This window comes from Thunnus maccoyii, chromosome 24 (assembly GCF_910596095.1).
Source record: "Thunnus maccoyii chromosome 24, fThuMac1.1, whole genome shotgun sequence".
Classification (NCBI taxonomy): domain Eukaryota; kingdom Metazoa; phylum Chordata; class Actinopteri; order Scombriformes; family Scombridae; genus Thunnus; species Thunnus maccoyii.
The window spans coordinates 18,242,382-18,257,826 of NC_056556.1; the positions used below are offsets into that span (position 1 = coordinate 18,242,382).

Below are 15,445 nucleotides of genomic sequence, written 5' to 3' on the forward strand. Positions count from 1 at the left end.
TGGCAAATTCCATATACATGAAATGAACCAATAGAAAACCAAACTTATTTCTAATTGATGTTGAGCTCTATTACAATTCTGGTCAAACTGCAAAACAAAAAAGCAACAAAGACCCAAACAAATTTTAAAACATACAAAAGTATTGACTAATGTTACCTGATTATTAATCTGTACCACTTTATTTTTTTCCCTCCTCCTATGTGTTATTTTGTTTTTATTGGATGTAAAAAGCACTTTGTTTCTTGCTCTTCATACTTGTTTATATGCTACTGTTTTTTTAAATTTGACTGTTTCCATTAAAGTTCAGAAAAAATGATTTACTGTTGAGGGAAGAAAGCCCATTAAAGGGCTGCCCTTTTTATTCTAATACATTTCTGAATGTATTTCTTTATTGTATTTATTTATTGAATGTATTTATTGCAGGCCAAAGCTGTGTGTTATTCCTAGAAAACTGCAGTTAGAGCTACTGGAGGGTGAACTGGAGGGTAAATCAACATAAACTCATTTACCACTCCATTTAATTTGCACAATGGAGATTATGAACATTTTAGACACTATTATGACATGCAGCCTTGTGTCTCTACCTCTGAAATAAATCTAAACTCCCTAATAGATAATCATCTTGAAATTTAGACAGTATGGATCATGTCTTCTATGTAGGCTACAACTGTCCTCTTCCTCACCCTAACCCTTAAAATGACATCTTCTCCCTCACTGAAAATTCCAGAATCTATAAATATGCAAAAATAATTAATTTCACAGGTTGAACTGCTGGACATCAGATGTATCCCACGTCACTGAAAAGCCCGTTTTCAGTGAACGTACACTGTTGGTCTGGATGAATCAATATCCACTATTGAGTCATTTTGCATGCTCTACAGTCACAAAGATACACATTCATTCATGTTGGGAAGGGGGAAAAAGGTCTGCGGTGGAGCGGAATAATTCTCTGTCTTCAGGATATATTTGATGTTTGGGATACTCCACGGTGGAGTGGTGGTTGATGCTCAAAACTCTGTTATGTCTTTGCTGGGAGCGTGAGAGGAAAATCCAGATTTCTGACTCACTCACAGGGGAATATCTGGAGAGGAGGGAATTTTCGCCCTATTGAATTGTCAGTTAGCTACATATCAGAAGACTATTAAATGCAGTATGGATGTTCAGGGTCTCCAGAGGCTGACCCTTATGATTATGGACTGCAGACTACATCAGTGACCTCCTCATAGTTTATGTTTATGCACATCTCTGGCACATCAACTTTTAAATGCATTTTTGCACTAAATGATTGTGTGGACACACTGTGGATTTTCGCCTCCATCACTTACATTGAAAGCACATTTGAAGGTTCTTATAATATCCAGTATGAACAGGAGGAATGATTACAGCGAGGAAAACCTCTTTCACTCTTCATATGGACACCTGACTGTTGTTTTAAGACACACTTGAAAAACTGTGAACCTGTCCCTAATTTTCTTTTCAGACTGTTAAGGGAAACTTGCTGCATATTCCATATTAGCAGATAAAAACACTTCCCGACACCAGCACTAAAAACAGCTCAAACTACACACCACCAAACTCTTAAAACCCAACTCCCTGACACCGAAACCTCCATCCATCCAGAAGAACTAAAAGCAGGAGCTGCATAATTCCACTGACAGACACCTAAAGATTCGAGCATCTCAGTGATGCAGAGATCCAACAATCTTCATGATCTGAGCCTCAACCAGTGAAGAAGAACAAGAACATCAATGCCACTACTGAACCAAATGAAATCCTCAAAGAGGTATGCAGACCCAGCGGTGTTACTACATCCAACTCTCTGGTGAGATGGTAGGCTGATTAGCAGGATGGGACACACCTGGTCCCAGTGTGACTTATGTAGAACACTGGAGAAGCTGCCAGTTCACACTCTCTCTTCCTGCGCTGATTAATTCTTTTTCCTTTGTTCCACCCTACAACACCCATACAGCATACACTCACTCATCCACTCCCTACACTCACCCCACCAATTTGTTATTTTGGTTTGCTTTGATTACTTATTTTACTTTTGTAATATGGAATACCTGTGTGCCAAAGTCTAGAGCCGGGCTTCTACTGAGGAGTAATCAAAGATACATTTCCACTATACATTAGTAGTAGTGTACGAGTTGTCATACTTCCACTGAGCTTAATTGAATTGAGTTCAAACTTGACTGAACAGGGTTCTGGCTGAACTGACTGAATGCTGGGAACTCATTATTTGGGAAGCCATGTCAACAGTAATACATGCTTCTGAAAACAACATGCAAACAGTCTGGATATGGTGTTCAAGTTTAACAACTTTAAACCATTGTGACACTAAGTGATACGGAATGAATGATTCTCACAGCAGGAACTGGAACCTGCCAGGAATGATGATTTGTGCCAAATTTGTGTTTTGACCTATTGCTCAAAACTTCTAGAGGGTTCAGTCATTGTTGGTGAGTGCTGCTTAGCAGGTATTTTTGAAAAAAGAGACCAGTTTATACATTTATTATACATCAAATCTGTGTGAGATGGGATGGATTCTACTCTGTCTTATAGCCCTGTTTCATAACTTCGCCTGATGAGATGGATGTAGTTTAACGCCAACTACTTATTTTCAATCCCAATCAAGTCCCGTTATACAATACATTCATAGTGAATAACATATACGAAAACAATGTAAATAATGCATATCTGAAATGATTTTTTATTTCTCTTCATGCCTTTTAGACAGGTGTTGTTTTACCTCTTCTTATTCTGAGTTCCTTTAGCAAATGCTTAAGAGAATCACCTCTTTATTACTTCATGACTCATGACCTCAGTGTCCCTAATTTTGTAACTTGATGCCTATAATGTGAAATGCTACATCAACTGATGAAATTATACTGAGGTAAATACTCTACTGCAGAATGCAGATTCTATAATTGTGACATGAGTTGAATGACAACAGCAGTACAATGTCACAGATGTTTATTTCCTAAACCTTCAATTTTATTAGCAACTGCCAAACTGCCAAAGGGGTCCCATGCCAACATTAAGAGGCATAAAAGGTTATTTGTAACTGAATGTCAGGATTTTCCTAAGGGTGGCAGCCAGCTTAAAAAGTCTAGTAATTAACAACAGTGAGAACACTCAAAATAGGGAACAGGTGCTGCTAAATATCAAGAGCCAAACAACTTGCTCGTTGTAATATTCTTAACGCATCTTCACATTGGAAGTCTTACATGATGTTTTTTTTTATTACTGTTCTGTGTATCTCATTCAAGTTTCAAGTCATAAAACAAAACGGAAAGCATGTGACAGTAGAGCGGGAAATCACTAATGCATTATACTGTCACTGTCTCCTGACAGTGAAATGGGTTGGTCTTGGGGTTTATACTTATAATCTTGCCAAGAATGCAGGCCAATTTAGCAGCCCCTGTGGACAAAAGTGGTAGTGTTTTCCCGGAATGAAGCCTGCATTTCCCATGAGCACCACCGCCTCGTTTCATAAAGATCTTGGCCAGCGTGTGCATTGGTTTTGGAAGCGTGTGAAAGAAAGACAGTACTTATTTTTAAAGAGGCCAAATTATACTCCTTTTCCAGAAGTCCCACAGTTCCCTGGGGTCTTAATAAAATGTATCTGACATGCTTTGGTTTAAATACCACAAGGATCAAGCACCACTGCAGCCTTCTCATCCTGTCTAAAAAGCCCTGTTCAGAATGGCCTGTTTGAGTGTAAATAAACTTAGATTTTGCTGTGATTTAATCGCAATAAACAGATCAAAAGGATACAGAAATAACTAAATTATGTTGTCAATTAATAAAAAAGCCTGAATTCATCCTTTGTCATGTCTGTCCGCAAGCAAACAATTGTTAAAATGCTTGTTTTTTGAATGGAGTTCAGATCGATCAGGGGTATGCAAACATTGTAGCTGCTCCATCCTCACTCAAAATAACGTCATCTAAAGGCATAAATACGGCAACAATGTTATTGTTTATACATATTTATTTTATTTATTTTTATTTTGTCTTTATTTAAACTCGCCAATCATTGAGGGCAAAGACCTCATTAACAATGACGTTGAGCAAGAAAGAAGAAAATCAATAAAACAAACATAAAAATACAATTAATAAACAGAATTACAACAAAATCAATTAAAAACAGGTACAAACAGAAGTCAAAAGGTTTGAGGTTGTGGATCTATATAGATATCTACATACTGTGTAACTTTAAAATTATATAATCTCACAGGCATTTAAGATGTTTATTACTGATGACAGCAGCGGAGGTGGAGTGTGACTCTGGTATGAGCTCTGGCTAGGTTGAGAGGTGAGATTGAAGATAAATCCACTTAATCCCAAAAGTTAAAAAAATAAAGTCTTCCCACCGGTAAACTGCTCTGGATCAGAGCAGAATCGGGTGTTTTTTCCTTCAGAAGACATCAGCAGCAGCAGCAGTGACGCAGGGCTCTTTGGCTCTGCTCCCCGGCCACCTCTCTTCTGCAGAGCTCTCCAGGCCTCAGGCCAGGCTCAGCAGGGCTCTGTCCTCCAGTCCAGCCCTGCGTTACAGGCGAATTTTTTGCCCTTGGCTTAGCTTAGCTTAGCTTAGCTTAGCATAGTTTTGCCCCATGTGACATAAAAAGGGGCATCAAATCTGAATGGCTTGTTGAATCACATGAGAGCAGACCAGCCCACACCAAACTGACTGGGTGGTCTTATTTCACAGCTTGTGTGTTAGTAGGCTCATCAGAGACCCAAATACATATAGACAAGCACTGAAAAAGTGAGTTTTTCATAATATGTCCCCTTTAATAATACTATTTTTCTCTTTTAAACACAGCTGTTTGGAGGATGCATAGCTATGATGTATCTATTCGTGGCTATAAAAGATTAAAAATTGTAATATGATGATGGTGAAGCAAAGTAACTTTGTTTTAGTGACATTCATACAGTTAGGAAATAACGTTTTATTTCTCAGATTCCTTTATTCTTGCGACACTGCCGCTCGCTCTCTTCATTCACTTTATAGCTTGCACAACCACCGCTGCTCTCTCTGCCCTCAACTTGCTCACACTCTCTCTCTTTTTCTCTGTTTCTGTTTTTTTTTTAAATGAGTCAGGAAGCAACAACAAGTCTGTTTTTACTTCTAAAGTTATCAAACGTAATGTCTTCCCCTCGTCCTAGTAACGCCTATGTACTCCCTCATGCTACAATGCTACATGTAATGTAAACATAGCATCTTCTGATCTGCCTGCCGTAAATCGTTTTGACAGATTTCGCAGGGCAGACATTTAGAATAACTATACAAAAACAGCCAATCTTCTCGCTGATGGTCTCGTTTGCTTATGTAGGTCATCTAGAGTCATCAGAGGCATCATGAGACTGTTTCATAACCAGTTAAAAGTTCATTGTAGTAACTTTAACCAGATGTAAGGGGATTTTCTAAATTCTTTTTTTTTTTTTTTTTTACAAGTAATATCCCAAACCATGACAAAAAGATAAAGACTGACTGGCTCATTAGTCATGAAGCAAACATTCCTGCTTTTTACAACCAGGCTTTTGTTTTTGTAGTTTTGGCCATTAGTTTTGCAGAGTTCAGTGAGTTTGTGAAGAGAGAGTTTAAACTATGAAAACAGATGACACAGTGATCTTACAGTAGCCATCACCAACTTCATCCCCTCTATCTGTAGCCTAGTTGAAGAGACTACTTTCAAGACCACCCACACACACAGCTGTCACTGCCTGACTGCAGGTAAATAACGAGAACGGGGGGTCACCTGAAGGTCCGACTCTCCTCCTCCTCCTCCTCTTCCTCCTCGGCCATCACATGCCGTGGTCACAGTCCACGTCCCGGCAGATGTACCATAAGATCACATAGAGGATGAGCAGGATGGCGAAGATGAAGAGAGCCACCAGGATCGCCTTGGACACGGGAGAGATGAGAGACTGCATCTCAGCTGAGGGGATCCTCCGTCTGCACGCGCTGCCTGTGTCGGTGAGGCTGCAGACACGCGCGCACACAGCGGGAAGTCTTCCTGACGTCCGCAGACGCTTGTCAGCGCTGTCAGTGCACCAGCTGGTACTGCTGAGACATGTAGTCAAAATCTTTCTTTCTTTCTTTCTTTCTTTCTTTCTTTCTTTCTTTCTTTCTTTTCCTTTCTTTCTTTCTTTCCTAAATGGTTAGGGGAGACCAGGACTGGTAAAATCTGAAGCAGGTGTTTTTACTGAGGAGTATTTTTCTAAATTTAAGATTTAAGATTAATATGAATATCAGGGAATGTTGCCTGAACAGTTTTGGGTTTATTGGCACAACAGTTTTTAGAATACCTCAATATGCTTATATTTCTAAAATTGTCATGCTTTATGAAACCCAGAACAGTTTTAAAATATCAATGCACATATTTTTGCAGAAGTAGGTTAGATGACACATTTGAGCCGTATGTACATATCTTAATAATGTTCATGAAACGTTTAAATGAGGATGAGAGACAGAGTCATAAGCACCAATCATAAGCATCAAACATCACTCACTATTTTTTTTAAACATAATGCTGTTCTCCACATTAAAAATGGCGAATTAAGCTACATGATGAATGAATTACTGAATGTTCAGAATGTCACCAGGCCAAAGTCCCGTGGTAAAACAGGGCATTTTCATTGGCTCAATAAATATGTCCATCGCACGTGAGGCTGCAGATCCTACTGAAGGATATGCGTGCACAGCATGACAGGACGTGTTGCCTGAGAAGCCCAGCTCAGGGCAAAAATACTAAACTTATCAAGTATGGAGCGTCTCAGATGAGCTCTGTCAGTATCAACTCTTAAATCTGAATATCTAATTCCTCCTTTGTTTTATTCAACTTCCCTTTACCTATGTTTTACATGTATACTGTATTTTATTATTGACCGTTTATCAATCGTAGCTTTTTATTCATTTCTTTCCCACACATCTTTCAGTGTAGTCTCTTTTGCGTGTTGTAACTGTGTTCAGCAAAGTGCTATGTAAATAAAAGTTCATCATTTAAAAAAAATATTTAAATAGTTGTAATTATATCATAGCCTATATATTAATACATATATTTACTATATGTTAATTATAGTATTGGAATGACTGGTAAATTAAAGAGAAATAATCGTTACTGCAAACATAAAAAGTTATTTCACAATAGTTTTTAAGTATTCTGTAAGACATGCAGGTATAAAGTGCCCGCTGGGAGGTTACCTGTTCTGTTGACAGACTGACATGAATCATTCTCACCACTAATTGTGCCTGATTGTACTTAATGAACCTGACAAAAACACATTACTTAAGATTTTTTGCAATGTGCTTTATGTGATGAAGGTCTGACAGACCGACAGACACACCCAGTTTATTCTTTAAAAGGTAGGAGTCAGACTGCAGCTGCACCTGACTGCTACATCTACTGTACCGCCACTGACTTTCATTCTGACGTTTTAACTCATAGCTGTGAGACATTACAGTCAATATGAAGTTTGGCTTGAGGATCACTTTCCTTCTATTTCTGGTTACTGGAACAGTAACAGTAAAAGGTAAGGTCATTTTTACACTGTTATTTAAAGTTGCTTGTAATGATCAGTGCATGCTTATAGTATGGATTTACCTTCTGAATGTGATACCTGAAAGTCTGCAAATGCTCAGTTGCTTTGCAGCAGGGTAGTATTATCTGACCTGAGATACACCTGCACACAGTTTTGCAGGTACTTGGCAGGTCGGTTGTTCTTGCATGTTGGAGAAGTTGCCACAGTTCTTCTTCTGTCTCTTCATGTTAATCCCAGACTGACTCCATGATGTTGAGATCAGAGACCATCTGTTGCAGGACTCTTTGTTCTTCCTGCTGCTGAAGATAGTTCTTTATGACTCTGGCTGAATGTTTGGGCTCACTGTCATACTGCAGAATAAATTTGGGACGATCAGACGCCTCCTTGATTGTGTTGCATAATGGAAAAGAATCAGAAAGCACATTGGATCTAAAATGCCTAAAACTTTTGCACAGTACTGTATATTATAACGATACCCACTATTACATAATAGTTAGTGTTCCAGTTTAAAATCCATTCAAACCAACACACTTGGAACATGATAGGTGGTGTCAATGATTTTTTAAAATTGTATATTTATTTGAGTAGAGATTTTTGTATTATTAATGCAAAAAAATATGATTAATACTTCATTATAACATAGAATTATCTGTGGTATTCTGATGCTTGCTTCATTAAAAACACTTTGAACAAAAGCCTTTCTTTAAGCTTGTTTTAATTCCATTTTAAGGAGCTGCGACTCTTGAAACACCAATTAACTTTAGCTTGAGAATGGAGTGAATTTACTCCATCATCAAACCTGCACTCACATCTAAAAAAGCAATTACTGGAATCAAAATCAACTTTAAAGACAAACATCGGCGTGAACGAAAATGGTCTTATTTCTGTCTGAAAGCCTGGTTGACATCTTCCAGTGATGAAAGAGCCTCCACGCTTGTAGAAATACACTCAGTCTGGCCTGTAAACACAAGATGAAGGGCTGGTAAAACAAACCAAAGAAAGGCAACGATAACTAAAACAGTGAGGATGTGCAAGACTGGGATTTGAATTAATAATGAAGGAATTATGTGTCTTCATTACAGAATAAAATTAATTCTGGTTGGGTTACTTGCGAACAGTTTTCCAACATCTTGGTTAATAAGTGGCATATGTTTCTATTGGGATACTATTTATAATAACTCATGGTATCCAAAGCATCAGTCAGTGCTACATAACAACTACAAAACTGACTGTATGACTCCCTGCAACACCCAAACAGTGAGCCCATGTTTGTATTGCTGGCTGTAGAGATGTACTGTAGGTCAAACACTGATGGACAGAATGATAACCTGATGGTGATTTCTAATGCTGTTCCTTGTCTTCCTCATGCAGGATCTGATCTCTCTGATGCCCTGGATGACAGTGGTGAGTTACCTTCACTTTAATATCGCTGTTTAATGTTTAACACCATTAAAACATAATATACACATATATAATATTAAAGAAATATTAGGAGTTATAGAGTTTAACTGAGTGAGGAGTTTGGTGATTCAGGACTGCTTCTTGTATATTCAGAGGTTTTCCATCCAGACCTGAGGGACTGGCTGTATAGATGAATGCATGTTCAGTAAAAGATATGGTTCTAAATAAGAACAGACAAGATACTGTATAAGGCTGTTTCATCAGCAGGACATGCAAAACACTTGGGCCAAAAGATGAAACATGTGAAGTTCCAGGAATCCTAAAAGCGTGAACTAAAACTGTGACGTCGTGAGAGGATAGATATGAAATGAAAGGTGTGATGAGATGGTGAAATAGAGACACATCAGAGCATTAGCATGAGTCACACTGTGTTATCTAACTCTGCTCCTAATGAGGATGAGGACCGGTGGACAAAGACAAGCGAGTCCAAACATGTCCTGCTTTCTGATTGAGAAATGACCGCTGATCTCATCAGACGTCTTGGTTAACACCTCTTCATTGCACCATTTGTCCTGCCACCCTGGTATTAGACGTGTCACACAACTAATCACCACACCACCCTTCTATAAGGCCCCTACGCCCAAAACTTCATTAATAGTTCAGCTTTATGAATCTAGCCTCCTGCATTTTCGATTAATTTACATTGAATTCAATAACTAGTAAATATATTCTTTATATCAACCTTTTACTGTGGTTGGGAGTCATTCTTGAAACTGTATTAAAACTGAAATTGTATTCAAAAAAGATTTTAACACAGATCCCCTCTTTAAATCCACATTAGGACCTGTACCAGTTTAGTTTTTAATTGGGCATAAACATGCAGTAAAAGGCAGGTTATCAGCTCATGCTTTGTATAATCCATAAATGCAACACGTTTAGGTTGTCAGGTTGTGGTAAATGCATTAGACTGCTTTGTACTGATACAATGATGGACTTCTGTTCTCACAGATTCCAACCACCAAACTGCTGCTGACCGACCAAAGCGTTGGAGTGGTGAGTGTGCAAATGCTTGAGTTGTATCTTTTTCATAACATGATTAATAATGTAGTCAGATATAATAAAGCAAAAACATAGGAAGAAGCATGTGAGATCGACTTTATTTCTGAGGAGGAGTTTAAAGATGCATTCCCTGATTATGTCAAAGCCTTCGATAATAATCACAAATCCTGAAATATCTTCCCAGCTTAGTGTTTTAACCTCAACTCCTTCTGATGGAGTTTCACATCATGAAACTCAGTGTTGGCTGCAGGGAGGGGATCTTATTTTGTAATGGTTCTCCATGTCTTTCTCAAACAGGACTTCATTTGTTTGACTTTCTTCGTGGTGACGGTGAGTAACTTCAGATGACATTAAAATGGTAATGACAGCGTGCTCATTGAAAGTTCAGGGATGTGTTTTGAGAGTCAATCAGGACCAATTTAAAAGCCCTCTGGAGGCTTAGGTTGAGTTTTGTGACACATTTTAAGGCAGATTTTAGTTAAAGTTTCACAATTCATCAGCTACTTTAATGTTTCCAACTGTTACAAAGTTAGTTTTTGTTAGCATGTTTCCTCTTTTCATTTCTCATTTATTAATATGTAACATTTTAGTTTCTTTTTCTCTATGTTAATTGAAAAGATGGAAAACTAATCGGGAAAAATTACCAAATGTATTCATGTTTCTGTGTGACCATTTTCCAAATAAAAAAAAGTCAGGATTGGACTTCTTTTAGTGATATCACTGATTTGTTATGTTATAAAACCCAATTATATGAGTCACAGGTTTGCAGGAATTAAGGCACAAGGTAAAAAACTGTGAAGCTTCTATTCATGCATCTCTATATTACAGGAAACCTTAAAACGTCACCTGAACCGACTTATCCCACTTCAGGTGAGTCTACAAACTTCATACGAATCCATTTCTTCCCTCTTTATCACACTTCTAGTAATTCAATTATGTAAAAGAATCAGAATCACTGCAGTACATACAGTACTGAGGTTTGGATCAACATATTGACATACTTTTCCTGTTGATCCATAGATCCCATACCTTCCAGTACTGCTGCAGGAAGTGAGTCCACACATCTTCCAACTGGTAATTTCTTGCCTCTTCTTGACATACAGATATGTGACAAACAACATGTAGTGTGAACAGCTTCAGTGTTCTCTGTCATAGATTATTATAAATCAACTGGAGGGATGAACAGCATTCTTCTGTGTGACCATTTTCCAAATAAAAAAAAGTCAGGATTGGACTTCTTTTAGTGATATCACTGATTTGTTATGTTATAAAACCCAATTATATGAGTCACAGGTTTGCAGGAATTAAGGCACAAGGTAAAAAACTGTGAAGCTTCTATTCATGCATCTCTATATTACAGGAAACCTTAAAACGTCACCTGAACCTACTTATCCCACTTCAGGTGAGTCTACAAACTTCATACTAATCCATTTCTTCCCTCTTTATCACACTTCTAGTAATTCAATTATGTAAAAGAATCAGAATCACTGCAGTACATACAGTACTGAGGTTTGGATCAACATATTGACATACTTTTCCTGTTGATCCATAGATCCCATACCTTCCAGTACTGCTGCAGGAAGTGAGTCCACACATCTTCCAACTGGTAATTTCTTGCCTCTTCTTGACATACAGATATGTGACAAACAACATGTAGTGTGAACAGCTTCAGTGTTCTCTGTCATAGATTATTATAAATCAACTGGAGGGATGAACAGCATTCTTCTGTGTGACCATTTTCCAAATAAAAAAAAGTCAGGATTGGACTTCTTTTAGTGATATCACTGATTTGTTATGTTATAAAACCCAATTATATGAGTCACAGGTTTGCAGGAATTAAGGCACAAGGTAAAAAACTGTGAAGCTTCTATTCATGCATCTCTATATTACAGGAAACCTTAAAACGTCACCTGAACCTACTTATCCCACTTCAGGTGAGTCTACAAACTTCATACTAATCCATTTCTTCCCTCTTTATCACACTTCTAGTAATTCAATTATGTAAAAGAATCAGAATCACTGCAGTACATACAGTACTGAGGTTTGGATCAACATATTGACATACTTTTCCTGTTGATCCATAGATCCCATACCTTCCAGTACTGCTGCAGGAAGTGAGTCCACACATCTTCCAACTGGTAATTTCTTGCCTCTTCTTGACATACAGATATGTGACAAACAACATGTAGTGTGAACAGCTTCAGTGTTCTCTGTCATAGATTATTATAAATCAACTGGAGGGATGAACAGCATTCTTCCAAAACATAATCCCTGTTTCTATGTTCAACTGGGTTGAGATTTGTTGACTGTGGAGTTCACAGCATGTGGTTCACATCATTATTTTCCTTTAATCTGTCACCTGTCTGTAGGCATTGATTGGGTTATATTTAATATAATAACAATAAAGTTTAAATAATAAAGTTTTGCCAAGAAGACATTCATTTGGAGATGTTTGGTAAAGCTAAAAAAAGTTAATTTTAAACTTTGTGACATGTTTGACTCCTAGATGACTTTGGATTCAGTCTGGACGATGCTCTGCATCCAGGTAAAGTTGTCTCATATGAAACTAGAAAAAGTTCTAATTAGGGATTAATTTGATCATGGCCACCAAAAACAAAAGCTTTATTTCCTCTTCAATTTGATATTGTGCATCATATATTTGATATGTTTATACTGTTATTTAATATTTTTCATGCTTTTGTACTCTTATTTTATATCTAAGCATCTGATCGGAGATACAACTGCTACTTTGTTGTCACAGTTGATGATGATGAAGCTGAAACATTCCAATAATATAAACCAGTGACCCTACCAGGGGGTTATGAAAAGACTGGAGAGTAGCTCAACTGATTGGAAATAATAGAAATTACAATGTAATTTAACAATGTTTTGTGATTGAGAGCAAATGAAAACTAGTTAGAAAGCAGGATCCATATTTCACTTACATTCACATATAGGCATATAGCATTTCTGACATTTCACCTATGAAATATAATTCTTAAATAACTGTTATTTAAATTACTCACTGAAATTCTTCACATAAGCTTGTTTGGTTTGTTTTACTGTGCAGTGTCACATATAGACTCTCAATGTATTTTGGATAAACTTTACATTACTGCACACATATAATCCCTAATCTGAACAGGGGGTTTTGTGGAGCTAGAAGGTAATAGTGGAGTCAGATTATAAAGCTGCTGCTGTGATCGGTGACGTGTTAGAACATGATGATTACAATCAGTAACTCACAGTAGCTGATTCTGGAAGTCTGAAGAAGAAAGTAATCTAGTGAAGCATAAACATACAGTATTTCACACAGATGTATCTAAAGTCTTGACCTCCCTGTTAGGGAACCACTTAGTTTGAGGATCAAGTGATTAAATTGTTGTGTGGACAGCACCACCATGTGTTTAGGTTTTGGCAAAAAAAAAAAAAAAAGCTGAACGTTGAGTCAAAAGCCTTTCCTCTGACAAAGTTCATTCTAGCATTCTAGCAAATTAGAAAGAATTAGACCATGTTGAACAATTGCAACCATATTTCCACGGCTACAGTAGACGTTAAAATAATAAATTCAGAGGATCATGCTGCCACTCTGTTAATGTTCCCACAGCTGTGACACCTAGTGATGAACCCGCTGGAGGAGGTGAGTTACTGACCTCTTCTTTTCAAGCTTCAGACACTTCGGTTTCCTCTATTTTTACTTTGACTAAGGTGTAGTGTTGTAATTTCTTCCACACAATTTAAAACACATGTTGAAGCATGTTTGCTGAGTAATGTCTCTGCATATTATTATTTATTTAACATGGTATCTTTCCAACAAGCTATTTCAGGAACAAAATAAATGAAACTTTTCGAATCTCTTCCTCAGATTGCCATGGCGACATGGTCCAAAAACTGAGCACAATCATTGAAAATCAAAATCAGGAACTGCTCCTGCTGATGCAGCTGGTGGCTCACTCATTTTCACAGAATGTGCACTAAGTGACATTTCTGGGACCTCGAGGTGAGTGTGGGGATACAGCAGGAATTGTGTGAGTAAAAAATATATGATTTTCATATATATTTTCACCTTTTCATTAAATAAAACGTTTCTTGTGGCCTAAACAGATCTCTCCAGCGCGGAGGCAGGAAGAGGAAGGGTTGGATGATGACGACTTCCTGAATATGCCTGAACTTAATCCTATTACCTGAATATTAAACATTTATATGTCATTAAAATAATTCTTTCAGTGTAGTAATCTATTGTATTTCAAATACACATGTTATGATACTCTATGTCTCCATAACATCTAAGCATAACAAAAACTTAAAGAGACACATGTTGCAGGGTAATGATGGTGACTGGTGGAAGACACTCCACTCCATTTGCCACTTTTGGCAAATTAATAAAGATGATCATGAACTTTTGTGTCCATTAATTTGTATTAAGCTTAATAGTGAACCATATTATTTGGGTCACCATACACTGATTTGGAATCATTGGTTCCAAACTGAGGGAGCAAGCCCCCTGGTGGGGTGCAGAGGTAACTGCAGTTCACAGCAGATATTCTGACCTGTCAAACACACATAACATTATTAATTACTGCATCATGCTGTCATTATTGCTGGAATATTATTTGTGTAACCTGTTCTTTTCCTGTTATAAAAAGTTTATATAGTTATTTATTTAGAAAGTGAAGTACATGATGGGCAGATTTATGACAGGGACAGAAAGCTGAAGAAGCTGTTTTAGTTTCAAGGTCCTGGTGTTGTGCACGCTGGCTCACTGTCACACTATCATGACTTACTGGGACAAAATATCCGCTGCGAAAAGTCCCGTTGCTGCGACTCCTTGACTCTTTCCTCTGTCTCACAACAGACTGTCATAAAAATCAAATGTGAACACTCTCCAGAGGATCTCCACATTGTTTTGGTCATTAAGTGGCCCTTCCTCCTCCTCTAACCTTAGACCACGTTATATACTTTTTATACAAAAAATGAAATTGACTTTAATGAATCTGGTTGATTTAGGTGATCTAGCTTTTATATGATATGAATTGATACGCAATTGAAGCTAGTTCGTAATCTTTATTTTATATTTGCATGTGCACAGTTTATTACATGATGAGTGGAGACGATTAATGTGAAGTAAACATGGTTTATAATCACACATATAATTTCTTTGGGAATGGCAATGCAAGAAGTTCAGGACAGTTTTGTATATATTATCTCCATGGATGTATTATTTTTTATTTGTTAGCAAAATTTACCTTCATATCACAACACCTTAGCATATATTTTCTAAATTCCTTTGCCATTTTCATCATCATCATCATCATCATCACCATCATCATCATCATCATCATCATCTAACCAAAACAAACACTTTTGCAGATAACCTGTAATAAATCTGAGGCAATAATTCCAGATGACATTAGATCCACATACACTAGATGGCACACAC

General features: G+C 37.4%; 1 protein-coding gene across 6 annotated transcripts; it reads left to right on the top strand.

The window, feature by feature from the left end:
• Positions 1–1,647: 1,647 nt before the first annotated feature.
• LOC121892233 (uncharacterized protein PB18E9.04c-like) lies at positions 1,648–14,223 on the top strand. Of its 6 annotated transcripts, none has more exons than XM_042405133.1 (15): positions 5,900–5,980; positions 7,452–7,536; positions 8,917–8,949; positions 9,955–9,999; positions 10,303–10,335; positions 10,834–10,875; positions 11,026–11,079; positions 11,366–11,407; positions 11,558–11,611; positions 11,898–11,939; positions 12,090–12,143; positions 12,512–12,550; positions 13,613–13,645; positions 13,871–14,005; positions 14,110–14,223. In XM_042405133.1, the coding sequence occupies exons 2-14, from the start codon at positions 7,473–7,475 to the stop codon at positions 13,981–13,983; spliced, it is 648 nt and encodes a 215-aa protein (XP_042261067.1). In that variant the 5' UTR covers positions 5,900–5,980; positions 7,452–7,472; the 3' UTR covers positions 13,984–14,005; positions 14,110–14,223. The 6 variants fall into 6 exon arrangements, with proteins under 6 accessions (XP_042261072.1, XP_042261070.1, XP_042261069.1 ...); XM_042405134.1 differs by lacking the exon at positions 5,900–5,980 and adding an exon at positions 6,709–6,792; XM_042405138.1 differs by lacking the exons at positions 5,900–5,980; positions 7,452–7,536; positions 14,110–14,223 and adding an exon at positions 1,648–1,783 and having other exon boundaries at positions 13,871–13,922.
• The last annotated feature ends 1,222 nt before the right edge of the window (positions 14,224–15,445 follow it).

Bases quoted from the DNA above. Each gene is read 5' to 3' on its own strand.
- LOC121892233 (XM_042405133.1), top strand. From the start codon at position 7,473: ATGAAGTTTGGCTTGAGGATCACTTTCCTTCTATTTCTGGTTACTGGA. The intron at 10,876-11,025 runs GTGAGTCTACAA...GTTGATCCATAG, and splicing joins ACCGACTTATCCCACTTCAG to ATCCCATACCTTCCAGTACT. The intron at 12,144-12,511 runs GTAATTTCTTGC...TTTGACTCCTAG, and splicing joins GTCCACACATCTTCCAACTG to ATGACTTTGGATTCAGTCTG.